The 17,532-nt window shown below is 37.2% G+C and overlaps 1 protein-coding gene and 1 long non-coding RNA gene across 3 annotated transcripts in view; both read right to left on the reverse strand.

The window, feature by feature from the left end:
* Nucleotides 1-1,554: 1,554 nt before the first annotated feature.
* On the reverse strand, nucleotides 1,555-2,909 carry LOC115414615 (uncharacterized). Its single transcript, XR_003934686.1, has 3 exons — nucleotides 2,738-2,909; nucleotides 1,787-2,180; nucleotides 1,555-1,751 (listed from the first exon to the last, which is right to left on the reverse strand). It is a non-coding gene; the product is annotated as an uncharacterized LOC115414615 (long non-coding RNA).
* A 12,334-nt stretch (nucleotides 2,910-15,243) lies between these two features.
* The window catches only part of map2k5 (mitogen-activated protein kinase kinase 5), a 130,791-nt gene continuing 128,502 nt past the window's right edge, over nucleotides 15,244-17,532 (reverse strand). For both annotated transcript variants that reach the window (XM_030130388.1, XM_030130394.1), the window contains one exon: nucleotides 15,244-15,754. In XM_030130388.1, the coding sequence (XP_029986248.1) occupies nucleotides 15,644-15,754 (111 nt within the window). In that variant the 3' untranslated portion in view covers nucleotides 15,244-15,643. The remainder of the gene's footprint in view (nucleotides 15,755-17,532) is intronic.

Consider the following 17,532-nt stretch of genomic DNA (forward strand, 5'->3'; position numbering starts at 1 on the left):
TCATCACAGGGGGTATGTTAAGGTGGTCATCACAGGGGTAGGTTAAGGATGATGTCCAGTAAGGTGGTCATCACATTGGGTATGTTAAGGACAGTGTCCAGTAAGGTGGTCATCACAGGGGGTATGTTAAGGACAGTGTCCAGTAAGGTGGTCATCACAGGGGGTATGTTAAGGACAGTGTCCAGTAAGATGGTCATCACAGGGTGTATGTTAAGGATGATGTCCAGTAAGGTGGTCATCACAGGGGTATGTTAAGGATGATGTCCAGTAAGGTGGTCATCACAGGGTGTATGTTAAGGTGGTCATCACAGGGTGTATGTTAAGGATGATGTCCAGTAAGGTGGTCATCACAGGGGGTATGTTAAGGTGGTCATCACAGGGTGTATGTTAAGGATGATGTCCAGTAAGGTGGTCATCACAGGGTGTATGTTAAGGATGATGTCCAGTAAGGTGGTCATCACAGGGGTATGTTAAGGATGATGTCCAGTAAGGTGGTCATCACAGGGGGTATGTTAAGGATGATGTCCTGTAAGGTGGTCATCACAGGGGGTATGTTAAGGTGGTCATCACAGGGTGTATGTTAAGGATGATGTCCAGTAAGGTGGTCATCACAGGGGGTATGTTAAGGTGGTCATCACAGGGGGTATGTTAAGGTGGTCATCACAGGGGTAGGTTAAGGATGATGTCCAGTAAGGTGGTCATCACAGGGGGTATGTTAAGGACAGTGTCCAGTAAGGTGGTCATCACAGGGGGTATGTTAAGGACAGTGTCCAGTAAGGTGGTCATCACAGGGGTATGTTAAGGATGATGTCCAGTAAGGTGGTCATCACAGGGTGTATGTTAAGGATGATGTCCAGTAAGGTGGTCATCACATGGGTATGTTAAGGATGATGTCCAGTAAGGTGGTCATCACAGGGGGTATGTTAAGGACAGTGTCCAGTAAGATGGTCATCACAGGGTGTATGTTAAGGATGATGTCCAGTAAGGTGGTCATCACAGGGGTATGTTAAGGATGATGTCCAGTAAGGTGGTCATCACAGGGTGTATGTTAAGGTGGTCATCACAGGGTGTATGTTAAGGATGATGTCCAGTAAGGTGGTCATCACAGGGGGTATGTTAAGGTGGTCATCACAGGGTGTATGTTAAGGATGATGTCCAGTAAGGTGGTCATCACAGGGTGTATGTTAAGGATGATGTCCAGTAAGGTGGTCATCACAGGGGTATGTTAAGGATGATGTCCAGTAAGGTGGTCATCACAGGGGGTATGTTAAGGATGATGTCCTGTAAGGTGGTCATCACAGGGGGTATGTTAAGGTGGTCATCACAGGGTGTATGTTAAGGATGATGTCCAGTAAGGTGGTCATCACAGGGGGTATGTTAAGGTGGTCATCACAGGGGGTATGTTAAGGTGGTCATCACAGGGGTAGGTTAAGGATGATGTCCAGTAAGGTGGTCATCACAGGGGGTATGTTAAGGACAGTGTCCAGTAAGGTGGTCATCACAGGGGGTATGTTAAGGACAGTGTCCAGTAAGGTGGTCATCACATGGGTATGTTAAGGATGATGTCCAGTAAGGTGGTCATCACAGGGGTATGTTAAGGATGATGTCCAGTAAGGTGGTTATCACAGGGTGTATGTTAAGGACAGTGTCCAGTAAGATGGTCATCATTGGAAAATAAGGAATGATGGAGACAGTAGATCTGGTTCAAGCTGTCAGAGTTCATCCTACATATAATCTGTATAGTTCTGCAGCTGGTATGATATTGGAATTCATGCTCATGATTAACTGTCTACAAAATGTAAATAAATTCTGTACTCCAGCCTGAAAACAGACCAGTCATTAGTTTTAACACTAAACATGACACAGTTACACCCGAAGAGATGATTTCACTGACGACACCAGTCAAATGAAGGGAAACAATATGGAAACAGTGATAAAGAATTCGACATTTTGGTTTGATTTTTTAAATGACAGCTATTGCTTTTTTTTTTTTTTTTTTTTTTAAAGGGGAAAAAAAAGTTCAAGTGCTCTGATCCCAACGACATTTTGTGGTTTCGCTCCTCTGTCAGAGTAAAATGAGTATTTTCAGATGGTGGAGTTTTTAGTATGCGTGGAGGATTTTCACATTAATTTGTTTCAGGATAATAAACGATCCACTCCTGTAGTGACTTGTATTAACCCTTTCATGCACAGTGGTCACTCCAGTGGACGGTTATTCTACAGCCGTTTCCTTGTATATTCATGGGTTTTGTTGTTTTGGTTCCATATCAGCCGACACAGTGGACGCTTATGCACCATCCCATACACTGACATTCACACCATTACTGTAACTGTGCTGTTCTTGATAAACCTGATCAGCAGTGACATGTTTGAGTGTAAATTAATTATTTGTAAGACAAAAAGAGTTTTTTTTTTTTTGCATATCATTTCAATGAAGTGAGTAATAACTAGCATTAGAATATGTTAAAATGTGAGAAAACATCAGATTAGCAGCATTACAAATGTTTTTCTGTCATTGTTTTCATATCACTTTCTGATATTAGGTTTTAAACACATTTCTATACTTCAAAAATTAAATGCATGGACATTTTTGTAACTCCATGAAAAAAACAAAAAAACAAAAAAACCCAACTTGGATCACATTATTTTTTTCATGCCTAAGGAGGAATAAAAACACCCAAGACAAAAACAAAATTTAGACTAAGGTTCTCATAATTAATGCATGAAAGGGTTAAACTAACAACTGACATTAAATTCATTCCCTGGGACTCCTACATCTGCACTGGACTCCTAAACTGTGTTTGTAACTAAAAAAAAAAAGGTGAATGTGGAAAATTCTCTTCAATCAAATCATTTCTAACATTTACAAACAAATGTATTTGTGTGACATTTTTCAAAACAAACTAACCCATTCACCCTTTCATGCACAGTGGTCACTCCAGTGGACAGTTCTTCTCCAGCTGTTCTCTTGTATATTCATGGGGTTTGTTGTTTTAGTTCCATATCAGCCGACACAGTGGACGCTTATGCACCATCCTATACACTGACATTCACACCATTACTGTAACTGTGCTGTTCTTGATAAACCTGATCAGCAGTGACATGTTTGAGTGTAATTCAATTATTTGTAAGACAAAAAGAGGGTTTTTTTGGTGTATTATTTCAATGAAGTGAGTAATAACTAGCATTAGAATATGTTAAAATGTGAGAAAACATCAGATTAGCAGCATTACAAATGTTTTTCTGTCATTGTTTTCATATCACTTTCTGATATTAGGTTTTAAACACATTTCTATACTTCAAAAATTAAATGCATGGACATTTTTGTAACTCCATGAAAAAAACAAAAAAACAAAACAAAAAAACCCCAACTTGGATCACATTATTTTTTTCATGCCTAAGGAGGAATAAAAACACCCAAGACAAAAAAAAAATCTAGGCTAAGGTTCTCATAATTAATGCATGAAAGGGTTTTGTGTGACATTTTTCAAAACAACTAATGCATTAACCCTTTCATGCACAGTGGTCACTCCAGCGGACAGTTCCTCTCCAGCTGTTCTCTTGTATATTCATGGGGTTTGTTGTTTTAGTTCCATATCAGCCAACACAGTGGACGCTCATGCACCATCCCATACACTGACATTCACACCATTACTGTACATTTGCTGTTCTTGATAAACCTGATCTGTAGTCACATGTTTGAGTGTAAAGTAATTGCTTGTTTATTTTATTTGACTGTAATTAACAACAAAAGCTTATTTTCATACTATCTCCATGAGGTGAGTAATGACTAGTATTAGAGTATGTTAAAATGTGGAATAAACAACAAATTAGTAGCATTAAAAATGTTTTTCTTTCATGCTTTTCACAGTTTATCAGTAAATACATGTTTCTTTGCTTCAAAAATTAAATGCATACTGCCCTATTATTGCTATTTATGTTACAGCATGCATAATTATGCTCATGCTTATGTTGTTACCCTTATTATTGTTATTGTGAGGATGATGATGTTTTTTTTTTTTTTTAATTAATTTATTTTTTTTCTCTTTAGACATGTATATTTTTGGCCTGTTACTTTTGTGTATGTTTAGTTGATTTATTTCTTTAGGGGTGGGAGGTGGGAAGAATGCAAAAACGAGATTGTAAAAAGTGAGACCCAGTATGACTATGTTTGTCCTGTATCTGGAGGATTCTCTTGTGTGAAATAAAAAGATATTTAAAAAAAAAAAAAAAAAAATTAACACACGGTGTCCAGCTGAGTGGACACTTTTGCAACTCCATGAAAAATAGGTTCATAAATAATTTTTCAATTGCATTGTTTTTTTAATGCCTAAAGAGGAATAAAAACACTGAGGAAAAAAATCTTGATTAAGGTTCTCATAATTCGTGCATGAAAGGGTTAATAAAGAAAAGAACTGATGGACTTGACAATTAGAATGACTGACAGTTTTTGTTAAATGTTCGATACTTAAACCCTGGCTTTAGTTCCTGCTGTGGTTGTGGACATTGGTTGGATTTTCCTCGTGTATGTTCTGATGGGTCTGCAGTAAAAGTGGTGATACAAAAGAGCAGGGCCGGACAATGCCCCGATTCAATCCACTTTGAGTTTTTGCCTTTTAATCCATACCATCTTCCTCTTTCTGAAGCTGTTTTTATTTGTGAGTAGGGCTGTAAGAAAATATTGGTTCTGCAATATATCACGATATTTCATTCCACGATACTGTATCGATATTAAAAGTACTGTATCGATATTTTTAGGTATTTATTCAGATGCAGATATGGTGGAGGTTAATTTTTTTTTATTGTTTATATCTAATTTATTATCAAATAAAGCTGTTTTATTAAATAATGGTTATTTGAATCATCCTAAAAGCACTTTTTACTGTCTGAGAGGCAGATGTTCGTTCCTTTGTTGGGATTGAACTCAAATACTGTTCTGATGTTAGTTCTGAACTAATAGAATATGAACATTTGAACAGGACCTTAAACTAAATGTCTGTAAAACAGAACTTCAGTTTGAACACAGGAACATTTTGTGATATAGCATTAGATCCTGTTCTGATCAAATAAAAATGTGTTCAGTATTTGTGCAGATTTCGGGTGGAATTCAATTCTTCCAGGAAATAATCATTTAAAAAAAAGAAATAAACAAAAAATTGCCTTTTTAACAGTATCATGATATATCCTATCGTGATCCTTGTATTGTGATTTGTATCGTATCGCCACATTCTTGCCGATACACACCCATATTTGTGAGTATGCTGTGTGGTACTTGAATTTATTAATTTTTTTTAAGTTGCTGCTTTTTGTTGTTGCTGTTATATTGTAGTAACTGAATAAAGAAAACTACTTTTGGTTTCTGTCCATGGTGACAGAAATCTTGAGCCATGAATCTTTTTATAACATGAATAAACATCATACACTGACATCTTATTTTGGGAAGAAAATACATTAACTCATGAGTAACTGAACCGTGCTAAGCTCAATTGTGCAAATAACTGTTTGCTGCAGACGTCTTGAAGTATGACGAACATAGTGATTGTTGTCTTATTTTCAGACTAGAATGAGCGTCTCTAAAGGACAGAAAAAAACAAAGACCTACGTCTAGTTACTTTGCCTTTATAAATAAAAAACACATTTAATTGCACTTGAGAACTCTCTTTTCAGCAGCTGCACATCTTGAGCTCAGTAACGCAGTTCACTCCAGTCATTTCCCTGTCAGTCATCACTCAGATCAGTCTGAAGTGGACTGAGCTCATGTTTCCCTTCACACTAAAGACGACATATGTCACAAAAGTGATGATTTACTGGTGGAAATGAGGATAAGACAATGTATGAATCAACAAGTGCTCTGTAAACTACATATTCTGACCACTAAACTCATCGTAGTCATGTTTGGTTAGGGAGTCACTTTTTGACTCTGGTCCCACAAGAGTGAAATTATTCAACAAGAGGGAGGGTCTGAAACACAGGTGCATGGATACGGTTTGGTTTAGGCAGAAAAATAACTTAGAAAGGGTTCGAAAATGGGTTTGGTTTGGGGAAGAAAAAAGGAATGAGGTTTCTCCAAAATAAAAACCGTTAGTCGACTATAAGCTGGGTGTCTAATAAAGGCTGGAAAAATGATCTGGATAAACTTCTGACACCTGTAAAGTAACGTTCCGCCAGTTAATGTTGTCTTCTACAAGTGTCATTTAACCCTTTCATGCACAGTGGTCACTCCAGTGGACAGCTGTTCTCTTGTATATTCATGGATTTTGTTGTTTTAGTTCCATATCAGCCAACACAGTGGACACTCACTCTGCAAAAATCTAACTCTGACCAAGTGTACTTTTCTCATTTCTAGTCCAAATATCTCATCACACTTAAAATCAGACAGAATCACCTTAAAGAGGAACTTTTCAGTGAGATATAAGAACTGATTTATAGACAACAGATCTGGAAAATCTGATTTCAAGAAATCTTACCATGATATTTTTCACTTGTTCCATTGGCAATTTTTTTTGCTTGAATTAAGCACAAAAAAAACAAACAAACAAACAAAAAAATTTATTCTGTAGGTGATTATGTCTCATTTTAAGTGTGATGAGATATTTTGACTAGAAATGAGAAAAATACACTTGGTAAGATTCAGATTTTTGCAGTGCATGCGCCATCACACACACTGGAATTCATACTGTTACTGTAACTTTACTGTTCTTGATAAACCTGATCTGCACTAACATGTCTGAGAGTAAATCAATTTCTAGTTATTGTTATTAAACTGTAATTAACAGATTTTTGTGTTTTTTTTGCATATTATCTCCATGAAGTGAGTGATGACTAGTATTAGTGTACATTAAAATGTAAGAAAACATCAGATTAGCTGCATTAAAAATGTTTTCATTTCATAGTTTTCACACAGTTTATCAGTAAATACACTCACCTACAGTATAATTTGCTGATTTTAGTCACTGCAGGTGTGTGTCATAACTGTAGAAACTCTGCAACATGAGTAATGAGTTCAGTAATGAATAGTTTGTATCCACTGAAACACTAGAGGTTTTTTATCTAATAATGGTTAAAGAAGTACTGCGTTTGTAGAGAAGTCCATGGCATTACTTTTAATATTGGAAATGTGAGCAGATAAAACATGAGGTTTGGTACTAAACAGGACCTTCTCTAATGATTAAACAGTGTAAATTAGAACTAACGGCCTAACTCTGATCCAACCCTCCATCACATAAAGGCCTGGTACCTCCTGCAGCTCACAGACATAAAGGCCTGGACACGAACACAGTCAGGTTATTGGAGCTCCACTGCAGCGTGGATGGAACATGGACTGCAGACTGTGCAATAGAGGGAATGCACATCCGTCACTTCCCCCCTGGGCCACGCCCCTCTAAGTCAGACTGAGTGGCAAAAACAAACCGGCTCAACATGGCGGAGCATAGCAGTAACTACAGCGAGACCCGGAAAAATGTGGAATATAACATGAAATTAAAGACAACTGGACTGGACATGGATCCATACAAGCTACCAAACAACAGGTGGTCTACCAACATTGATATGTGGACAGAAATCACGTATCCTGACATTTATATGAACCTGATTTCAACACCAGGAAAATCCCCAATGCAAAGGCTGAAAGCATACAAAAGCCACAGAGTTGTTGACATCCTCGTCATTGTTAATTAGAGGATTACAGCTGGTGAGTGCTTTAATTCAACATACTATTGTTCTGGAGGTTTTCTGTCAGTGCAGACGTATTTTCTTGGCGGTGATTTCCAAGGTAAAGGCCCAGCAGTAGTGCTCACAGTTCACTACTGATTTACTGGAGTTAAACCCTTAGTATTGACCCAAGTGAGTGGATGATCTACTGGTACTGTGGAGATTTAAGTAGAGTTCACATCAAATACTTGATCCAACACAGATACAACAGCTTTGTGCTAGAGTACTCCCTTATTTGGAAAACTAGGTTAGCATCAGTTTAAGCTGGTTTACAAATTATGTAGAACACAAGGTTCAGAATCACACAACTGAAGACAAAAACGTTTCAGTTCTGAAACATAGAACTAAATGACAGATGCTAACATTAAGAGCTTTACTAAGAAGTAACGTTAGCCAAAATGATATGTAATTTAAGGTATGATTTTACGCAAGAACACAGCATAAATTAACGTTACCTGACACAAAATGGCAACCACAAATCCAGGTTTCGTTGCCTGGATTCCAGTTATTTCTACGAATTGCAGCGATCCATCTGCTTCTTCTGTCTTTGGCTTTAGGTCGCCGCTAAAACGATAGCTCCGAGTGCTTTTTAAACCTATTTGTGCGATCAGTGGCACAACAGCTCTTCCCCATTTTTTAGATTGTTCTAAAGTTTTCGCAGTATTCAAGCCAAAGCCGCTACTCATCTCCCTCTTTCTGCCACTCAGTGGACAGAACCGCGGTGACTTCCGCTAGCGGTGATGTCATGTGCATACCCTCTATAATAAAACCTACTGGATCAAACAACAAGTGGTGCCAGGCACAACAAACCCCGCCCCTCACACATGCTGGAGCTTATTTTGGCTGATGTTATCATGTTTATGAGTGTGTTGATTTCAGCATAGACAAATTTTGGCCATTGTAAGTAAATGGGGAAAAAAAAGTAGTGCTGGGCAGCGATCAAAAATTTTAATCGCAATTAATTGCATGGATTTCTGCGATTAATGTTGCGATTAATAGTTATATGGGGGGGGCATTGCCGGCATCAACAGCATGTTTTGCCTTTAAGTGATATTTCAGACTGGAAGTACTCTGGTGATAAAAAATAATTCCACATGTCAGCGCTTACAAATAACTGTGTCCTTCTCAACCCCACCATCTGAAGACATTTAAAATGAAAATGTCCATGGAAAAGACCGGTACTTTTCTCCATCTTTATGTCCCCACCAGTTTATTTTCGGTTGTGAGTGACTGACAGTAGTCTTAAACCCACTAATAAGTACTAATACTAATAAGCCCAATAATATGTGATGTTCAGTTGTTCAAAGCAAGCAAAGGGGGCCGTCTAGTGGTCGGAATAAGTTGAACTAACGTATGCTTTGTCCTTTCGGTGTTATCGTAGTCAGTTCGGACATAAGAAGGAACTAACAGACATGTTTCTTTCACTCTGTTTGTATGGCCCCAAAAACGTTTGCCTGTGAGTATTGTATGTTCAGTTGTTGTAAGAATGAATAGTATAAAATATCTCTGATGTGAACCTTCGTTGCTGGAAAAAAGATGTTGTAAATCTTAAATTAATCTGTAAATGCTAATTGTTAGTGTGTCTATGGATTTTCCCACTCAAGTTAGCACCAAGCTAGTGATCTTTTTCCCATTCATTTAAATGTATAATGCCATGTACTAAGGCAATAAACAGAACTCAGACATATTTTGTGTGTATGTTACAGTTTTACAGTGAGTCTACAGTAAAAGATTTGGACAGAAGTTTTGGGCGTCCAGCTTTTCTTGGGAAACCTGTTGTCTATCTGCTGAGCTAATTGCTACATGCACACAAGCAGAGGCAGAAGAATAGGAGTTAGAACAAAACGGCATTAACCTGAGATAAAAAAAAAATTGTTGGCGTTATTTAATGAATGCGTTAACACGGTAATAACGTGTTAACTTGCCCAGCTCTAAAAACAGATTTTAAAAATTCATAAAAAAACCCTAGTTTTCCCAAAATGTAACCATATCTATTCTGGGTCACTGGCAATCTATAAAGCCAATCTGGCATGAATTCAACCAATAGTTTTGCTGCTAAAGTGTTAAAAAACAAACAAACCCAACCAAAAATAATACCCCTTGCCTCTCCTTCGGGAAAAAATTAAACGTCACCAGTGTGTGTCTGTCTGCACTCTCACAAAAGTGGTATTTACAGGGGTTGGACAAAATAATGGAAACACCTTAAAAAATCAACAAAATATAATTTAATATGGTGTAGGTCCGCCTTTTGCGGCAATTACAGCCTCAGTTCTCCGAGGTATTGATTCATACAACTTGTGAATTGTTTCCAAAGGAATTTTAAGCCATTCTTCAGTTAGAATACCCTCCAACTCTTCTAGAGACGATGGCGGTGGAAATCGACGTCTTACTTGAATCTCTAAAACTGACCATAAATGCTCAATAATGTTGAGGTCTGGGGACTGTGCCGGCCATACGAGATGCTCAACTTCATTAGAATGTTCCTCATGCCATTCTTTAACAATTCTAGCTGTATGGATTGGAGCATTATCATCTTGAGGTGAAGGTGTTTCCATTATTTTGTCCAACCCCTGTACGTGAATGGGAAAAAAGTGAATCTGTTTGTGAATTTGGAAAACAGGTTAGAATTTATAGCTACTTAACTTATGCATTTGTCAATGCATCATGTCATGTTGAATTCCTGCTGGTTAAGCAGACCCAGCAGAGCAGCAGCAGACTTCCCCCCGACACATGGTCAAACTAAATGCCTTTAGTCAAATCATTGTCTGTGAACCTTGAACAAAACCACGACCAAAGATATCCTCATGTTTTTTCATCTTTTGTATGGGACAGTGAATACATAGCCTTGAATAAATGCAAAATGAAAAAGGCAAAAATAAACACAGCATGACCTGGGACACAAAAGCCAGTCTCCTTTATGAATCCTATCTGGAGTCCTGCTGGTTTTAAACAGACTCTATAGCGCAGGGGCACCAAACATATGGCCCGCGGGTCAAAACTGGCCCGCCTAAGGGTCCAATCTGGAATGAATATGTGAAATGCAAAAATTACACTGATATTTAGAGTCAAAGGTGTCAAACTCATTTTAGTTCAGGGGCCACATACAGACCATTATGATCTCAAGTGGGTACGACCAGTAAAATACTTTCAAAATAACCTATAAATAATGACAACTCTTTGCTCTTTTCTTGTTTTAGAGTAAAACAAAAAAAAGTACATGAAAATATTTAAGTTTACACACTATCCTTGAACCACCTGAAATGTCTTGAGAGAAGTAAGTGCAATTTCACTAATATTCTGTCTATTCCTAAATGTTTTGTGCCTTTGTAAATCCACTGTCATCTGTAAATTGTAATGTACACGTGTGAATTATAAACTGAGACATAACATGGACATGAAACTGCCCTCATTTTCTTGTAAGACATTTTAGGTTGTTCATATTATTCACATTTTTTTTAAGGACAACTTGTAGATGTAAACATTTTCATAATGTAATTTTACTGTTTTTCCCTCTAAAAATCCGGCCCATAGGATGAATTTGTGAAAAATGGCATAAATTACACTTAAGATATTAATCAATGGTGTCAAATCATTTTAATTCAGGTTCCACATACAGACGCATACAGTCCAATTAGATTTCAAGTGGGTCAGAACCAGTAAAATATCAGAATAACCTATAAATAATGATAACCCCAAATTTTCTCTGTTTTTTGGTGGAAAAAAGTAAAATTACATGAAAATGTTTACATTACCAAACCATACTTTTACAAAAAACATGAATAACCTGAACAAATATGAACAAATGGAAATGTCTTAAGAAAAGTAAATGCAATTTGACCAATATTCTGCCTGTTACTAAATGTTTTGTGTGATTTTAATGCACATGTGTAAATGATAAACTGATAAACCGAGGCAGAATATTGTTAAATTGGACTTGTTTTTCTTAAGACAATTCAAGTTGTTCATGTTATTCAGATTTTTAAGGAAACTTTGTAGATGTAAACCTGATCAGAATAGAATTTTACTTTTTTTACTGTTATTATTTTACTGGTTTGGCCCACTGCAGATCAGATTGGACTGAATGTGGAACTGAACTAACATGAGTTTGACAGCCCTGCTCTAAAACCTGCAGAAAAGTTGGAGTTGACATTATTTATACAGACTTTACTGAGCATTCAATGTGCTTAATGAATCACTTTCTGCATCTAATATGTATCCTTTGTATATCTAGTCATAAATACGTATAAAAATATATACATTTGTTACCAAGTGCTTGAATAAACTATTGAAACTGTATACCCGTCTTTTCTTCCCCTACATAACCGAAATTCCTAATTCCCTACATAACCATTCCATTCTTCAAAACTCTTTCCATAAGTCATAGTTATATTTAAAAAATAAAAAATGCATCCATGGTTTATCAAAATAGATAAAGAACATCTCAGCAAATTTTCATAGTTAGGAGACACCTGCAACTGCACTTTTAAAACATTTCGATAAAAAGGAAAATTTGGATCTTAATTTTTGTTCCCTACATAACAATGCAGTTTTTCTAATTTTCATGGCAAAAGATGGCACCATATCTTTTGTTTCTTTTTATGAGCTTCAAGTACTAGCTAATACAGTCTACTCTCGTTATACCGCCAACTTCCGTTCACGGCCAAATTGGCGGTATAGCGAAAATGGCGTTACAACGGGTTGCGTCCATAATGTGCATGTCTTTACTATATGATGTCTACGCTGCCTCCGTTAACCCGTTCTAATTGCGTTTCTAAATAAATCTTGATTCTGTTATGTTGTAAGGGATCATTTAAAGTGGGGAAACATTTTAAGTGTTATTATACCGTGTCGGGAAATGACACCCCATCATCTTGAGGCTTTGGCTTAATCCCACGTCCTCTTCCCGACATCCTGACCTACTGAGTGTTCTGCGATAAATGAACGGTGGCCGTTCCGTAGACCTACTCGTAGCTTGCCGCGATCAGCGTCTGGCGCATTTGTTTCAGTGCATTGTTAAAATTTATGTGTACTCGATGGCAATAACGCTGGCGGTATAACGGTCGGGAAATCAATGGTATAAGTGTTGTTTGTGAATGGAACTGGGCTGGCGGATGGCGATAGGCGGAAATGGCGGTAGCTAATGGAATAATGCATTGGGGATTTTTGTGCAATGGTTTTGGTCGGCGGTGAGCGAAAATGGCGGTATAACGGCGGGCGGTTTAACAAGAGTAGACTGTACCTTTAAAATGACGTATTATTCATGTCTCTATCTTAAATACTTTTTGAATTACAGTATTAAATGTAGTCGGACACTCCCTACATAACCGCCTGACTTGACCCATTGGTTATGATGTGAGTATTTTACTGGTCAGACACACTTGAGATCAAATTGGGCTGTATATGTGGAGGGCTTCCCTCCGAATGATAAATGGCATGGAAAAACAAATGACCTAACCCTAACCCCTAACCCTAACCCACGCCTTAGTGGTCATTCGTTATTCCATGCCATTTGTCATTCAGATTAGGGAAGCCCGTATGTGGAACCTGAAGTAAAACGAGAAAACCAAAGCCAGCTGTTGAAAACAGACGCCAAAGGCTCATGTCCAAGTGGCAGAATGAGACGAGCTGGGATTGAAAACAGGAAGGAAGAGATTTTCTTTAGTCTTACACGTATTTCTAATCATCCACAGTTTCTTCTTCCTCAAAATACCTTGTTGTTGTTGTGGTCGTTCAGTGGTTAAGGACTCTAAACTACTTCCTCTTCAGACGTAGTTCCTCTTTCTCTGCTGTCACATGAAAGGGTACTTCAGTCAAATTAACTCGTGGAAATGCAGACGTATTTCCATACAGTTATTTCCCCCATCCTCAAAAGATTACGAAGCAACTGTGAGACAAACGCTCTGTTTGATGGTAAACCGATGTCTTTTTCAGGGGGATATGTGCTGTTCAAGTGGCCCCTTCAGATGGATGAGGTATAAATGACACTGCTGGAGAAACTGGTACACACATGGGAAAAACCTTCAACATTCACTAGAGGGCTGTCAACAGTAAAGCACAAGACGGTGATTCGATGATTGGAACATCCTAGAACAGGGGTCTCAAACATGTGGCCCACCAAAGGTTCCAGCCAGGCCTGTGGGATGAATTTGCAAAGTGCTGTCAAACTAATTTTAGTTCAGGTTCCACATACAGACTAATACGATCTCAAGTAAAATAACAGCATAATAATCTACAAAAAAGAATGACTCCATTAGGGATGTAACGATTACGGGTATAACGATAAACCGCAGTAAAATGGCAGACGGTTAGTATTACTGTTGAAATTCTAATTATCATGATAATGTTTGATTACAGCACTTTTAGGGGAAAAAACGCCTATGTAAAGACATGCTTTTATGTCAAATATTTGAGTATAGTTTTAATTTATTACAATTTTAATTTTCTATTCCTAATATTTGGAACCAATATTCACTTTTAAAGTCTTTGAAAAGGTCCGTTAAGCATCTGTGTGTTATTTATGCAATAAAATATATACATTTTTCAAATCGGATTTTATATATTTTGTGTTTTCTGGCCTTTTATGTTGATATAGTAGGTTTAAGTGAAAAAAAAAAAAAAGATGATATAGATGAAGTTGTGCTGAAAAAAAGATCCCTAACATGGGTATAGTAAACATTTGTTTATACAGTATATAAAGGCAAAATCAAAAGGACTGAAAAACGGACAAAATAGGCTCAGACCACTAAGGGTTAGTACTTAAATGTTTCTGCCAACAGAAAGTGCATTGTGTCTATTATTTTATTTATTTATTTATTTTTTAATACAACTTGGTTAAATTATTTCAGTGTGTGTATTAGTACTTTTTGAACGTTTTGAGCACAATTTCAATAATACCGTGATAATAATGATAGCCATGACAATTTTGGTCACAATAACCGTGATATGAAATTTTCATATCGTTACATCTCTAGACTCCATATTTTCTTCTTAATTTGATGTGGAAAAAACCCCCATTACATTATGTCTGTAAATAATGACAACTTCAAATGTTTGTTTTAGTGCAAAAAATAACATTAAATTATGAAAATATTTACATTTACAAACTATCCTCTAACAATAAAATGTGAATAACCCGAACAAATATGAACAACCTGAAATGTCTAAAGAAAATTCAGCACAATTTGAACTATTTTCTGCCTGTTCCTCAGTGTTTAGTGTCTTTGTAGATCTGATCCATAATGCACACAGAGAAATGAGAAGTGGAGGCAGAATATTGTTAAAATTGCACTGATTTTTCTTAAGTAATGTCAGTTTTTTTCAGGTTATTCACATCTTTTTTGTTTGGATACTTTATAAAAGTAAGTATTTTCATAATTTAATGTTTTTTTTGGCACTAAAACAGAGGTAAAAATTTTAAGTTGTCATTATTTATAGGTTATTCTGTTATTATTTTACTGGTTCGGCCCACTGGAGATCAAATCGGGCTGAATGTGGAACCTGAAAGAGCATGAGTTTGAGAGCCCTGGTCTAGAAACTGGTTGTGGTACATCCTCCTCCGTACTATTTACTGATGCTGATCCTTTTCAGCACCATCAGATTCGCTGTCCTCCTTTATGTTCCTGAATGAAAACAAGAAGCTGCAGCTGGAAAGATTAAAAACAAACAAACAAAAAAAAAACCTCTCTGTGTGTTAGCGGCAAAGATTAATATTCAGTTCAAATGTTGTGAAGTCATTGTCACGATGCAAGAGTCAGTGGCAGAAAATATTCAACATCTATAGATTTTTTTTTGTGCATCCAGTCAATGCTGCAGTGCATGTGGACGTCCTTGACCTTTTAGACTAGGAAATGTTCAGGTTTTGGGTTCAGACGTCACAGTCCGAAGTGCGGGGAAGGGAGCTGGACGTCAGACCCGCCCCTGGGCCTGCTGGACGTCAGACCCGCCCCTGGGCCTGCTGTGCTTGTCTTTCCTCCAGGCAGCGGCGAACCCACATGGACAGTACCTCTGCGTTGCCGTCGTTGTACTGGATGATGAACGAATGATCCTAAGAGCCAAACACAGAAAAGCGATACATGTTTGAATTTGGACGAGATTTTACAGCAGTGGTTTCCAACCTTTTTTGGCTCATGACGCCATTTTAACATCACAAATTTCTGGCGACCCCAGACATTCAAAACAGAGACTGTTTTTTTTTTTGCTTAAATTAATTTGTTTTTGATCATGTAACGGTTTGTTATATTATGTTGCGAATAAATGTTAATTTTGGACGACATTTAGTCTATATAATGTACAGGGTGGGGAAGCAAAATTTACAGTATTTTGAGGCAGGGATTGAAAGACAGTGTATGACCAATTAGTTTATTGAAAGTCATGAGAATTTATTTGCCACGAGAAAATTTACATAATAGAAAATGTTTTCATTCTATGTGTCCTCCTTCTTTCTCAATAACTGCCTTCACACGCTTCCTGAAACTTGCGCAAGTGTTCCTCAAATATTCGGGTGACAACTTCTCCCATTCTTCTTTAATAGTATCTTCCAGACTTTCACGTAATAGTTTTGCTCATAGTCATTCTCTTCTTTCCATTATAAACAGTCTTTATGGACACTCCACCTATTTTTGAAATCTCCTTTGGTGTGACGAGTGCATTCAGCAAATCACACACTCTTTGACGTTTGCTTTCCTGATTACTCATATGGGCAAAAGTTTCTGAAAAGGTATGGATAATAGTGTTAGGTATGATTATGACATCAATATATGTTTGGTTTCAAAACAATTGACGTAGTGCCTGCTGAGAAAAAACAACTAAATGTTCATTGTAAATTTTGCTTCCCCACCCTGTATATTATTGTGGCTGGAGGCAGTAAATCCAGGTGTAGATTACTGCACAAAGAGAGAATTTTATTTTCCTTGGTCAGGATATGTACAGTCAGTCCAGCTGTGATTTACAAGGCTGACAATTAATACTGAACAAACAAGAACTCAAACTGTGAATTATGAAAGAGCTGCAGCATCTGAAACCGACCACAATGAACACTGGACAGATAAACAGAACCACAGTGCTGCAGTTTCACAGTTTGTCATGTCTTTTATGGACTGGGATTGTCTCTCTCAACTCACCATATATTTTTTTATTAGTAAGTGTTTTTTTTTTATTTTTATTTTTTTATCAATTACTAGAAATGTCAGGTGACCCCATTTGAATTCCAAGTGACCCCACGTGGGGTCCCGACCCCAAGGTTGAAAAACCCTGTTTTCCAGGTTATTTTAATGTACAGTGACATATTCGGGCCAGTTTAGGCAAAGTACAACACTTTTGGAGTGGGAGGAAGGAAGGGTGTAATCAGTGACATGAAAGTATCTACTCTCTGTCCTAGATTTGCATTTTCTAAACAGTTTCTTTCTTTCTTTCTTTCGGACATGCAAAGGAACAAAATAAACCAAAACAAAGCAAATTAAGACAAAAACAAACAAAAAAAAACACTTAAAGGAACAGACTCTATCTTCGAGTACATACAAGTCTGAATTTTGCATGGTCGAAAAGGAGTAGGAAGAAGATTAAAATGATTTAATCCAACCCCTCAGTGCTTTTACACCTTCACTAACTTAATACAAGAATCAAACAATATTATTTTCCTAATTTTAGCATCGAACCACGACAAATCCATAATGCCGTAACTGAATTATACACAACAGTATATTCATGGCAGTGCAGTCATACAAACAGACTCAACAATTCAACAGTTTTCTACAATAATTACAGCAGATTTATCAGTTCAACATCATCCATAAACAAACAGGCCTCATTCTCATTATTAAATAC

Source organism: Sphaeramia orbicularis, chromosome 3 (genome assembly GCF_902148855.1).
Source record: "Sphaeramia orbicularis chromosome 3, fSphaOr1.1, whole genome shotgun sequence".
Taxonomy (NCBI): Eukaryota; Metazoa; Chordata; class Actinopteri; order Kurtiformes; family Apogonidae; genus Sphaeramia; species Sphaeramia orbicularis.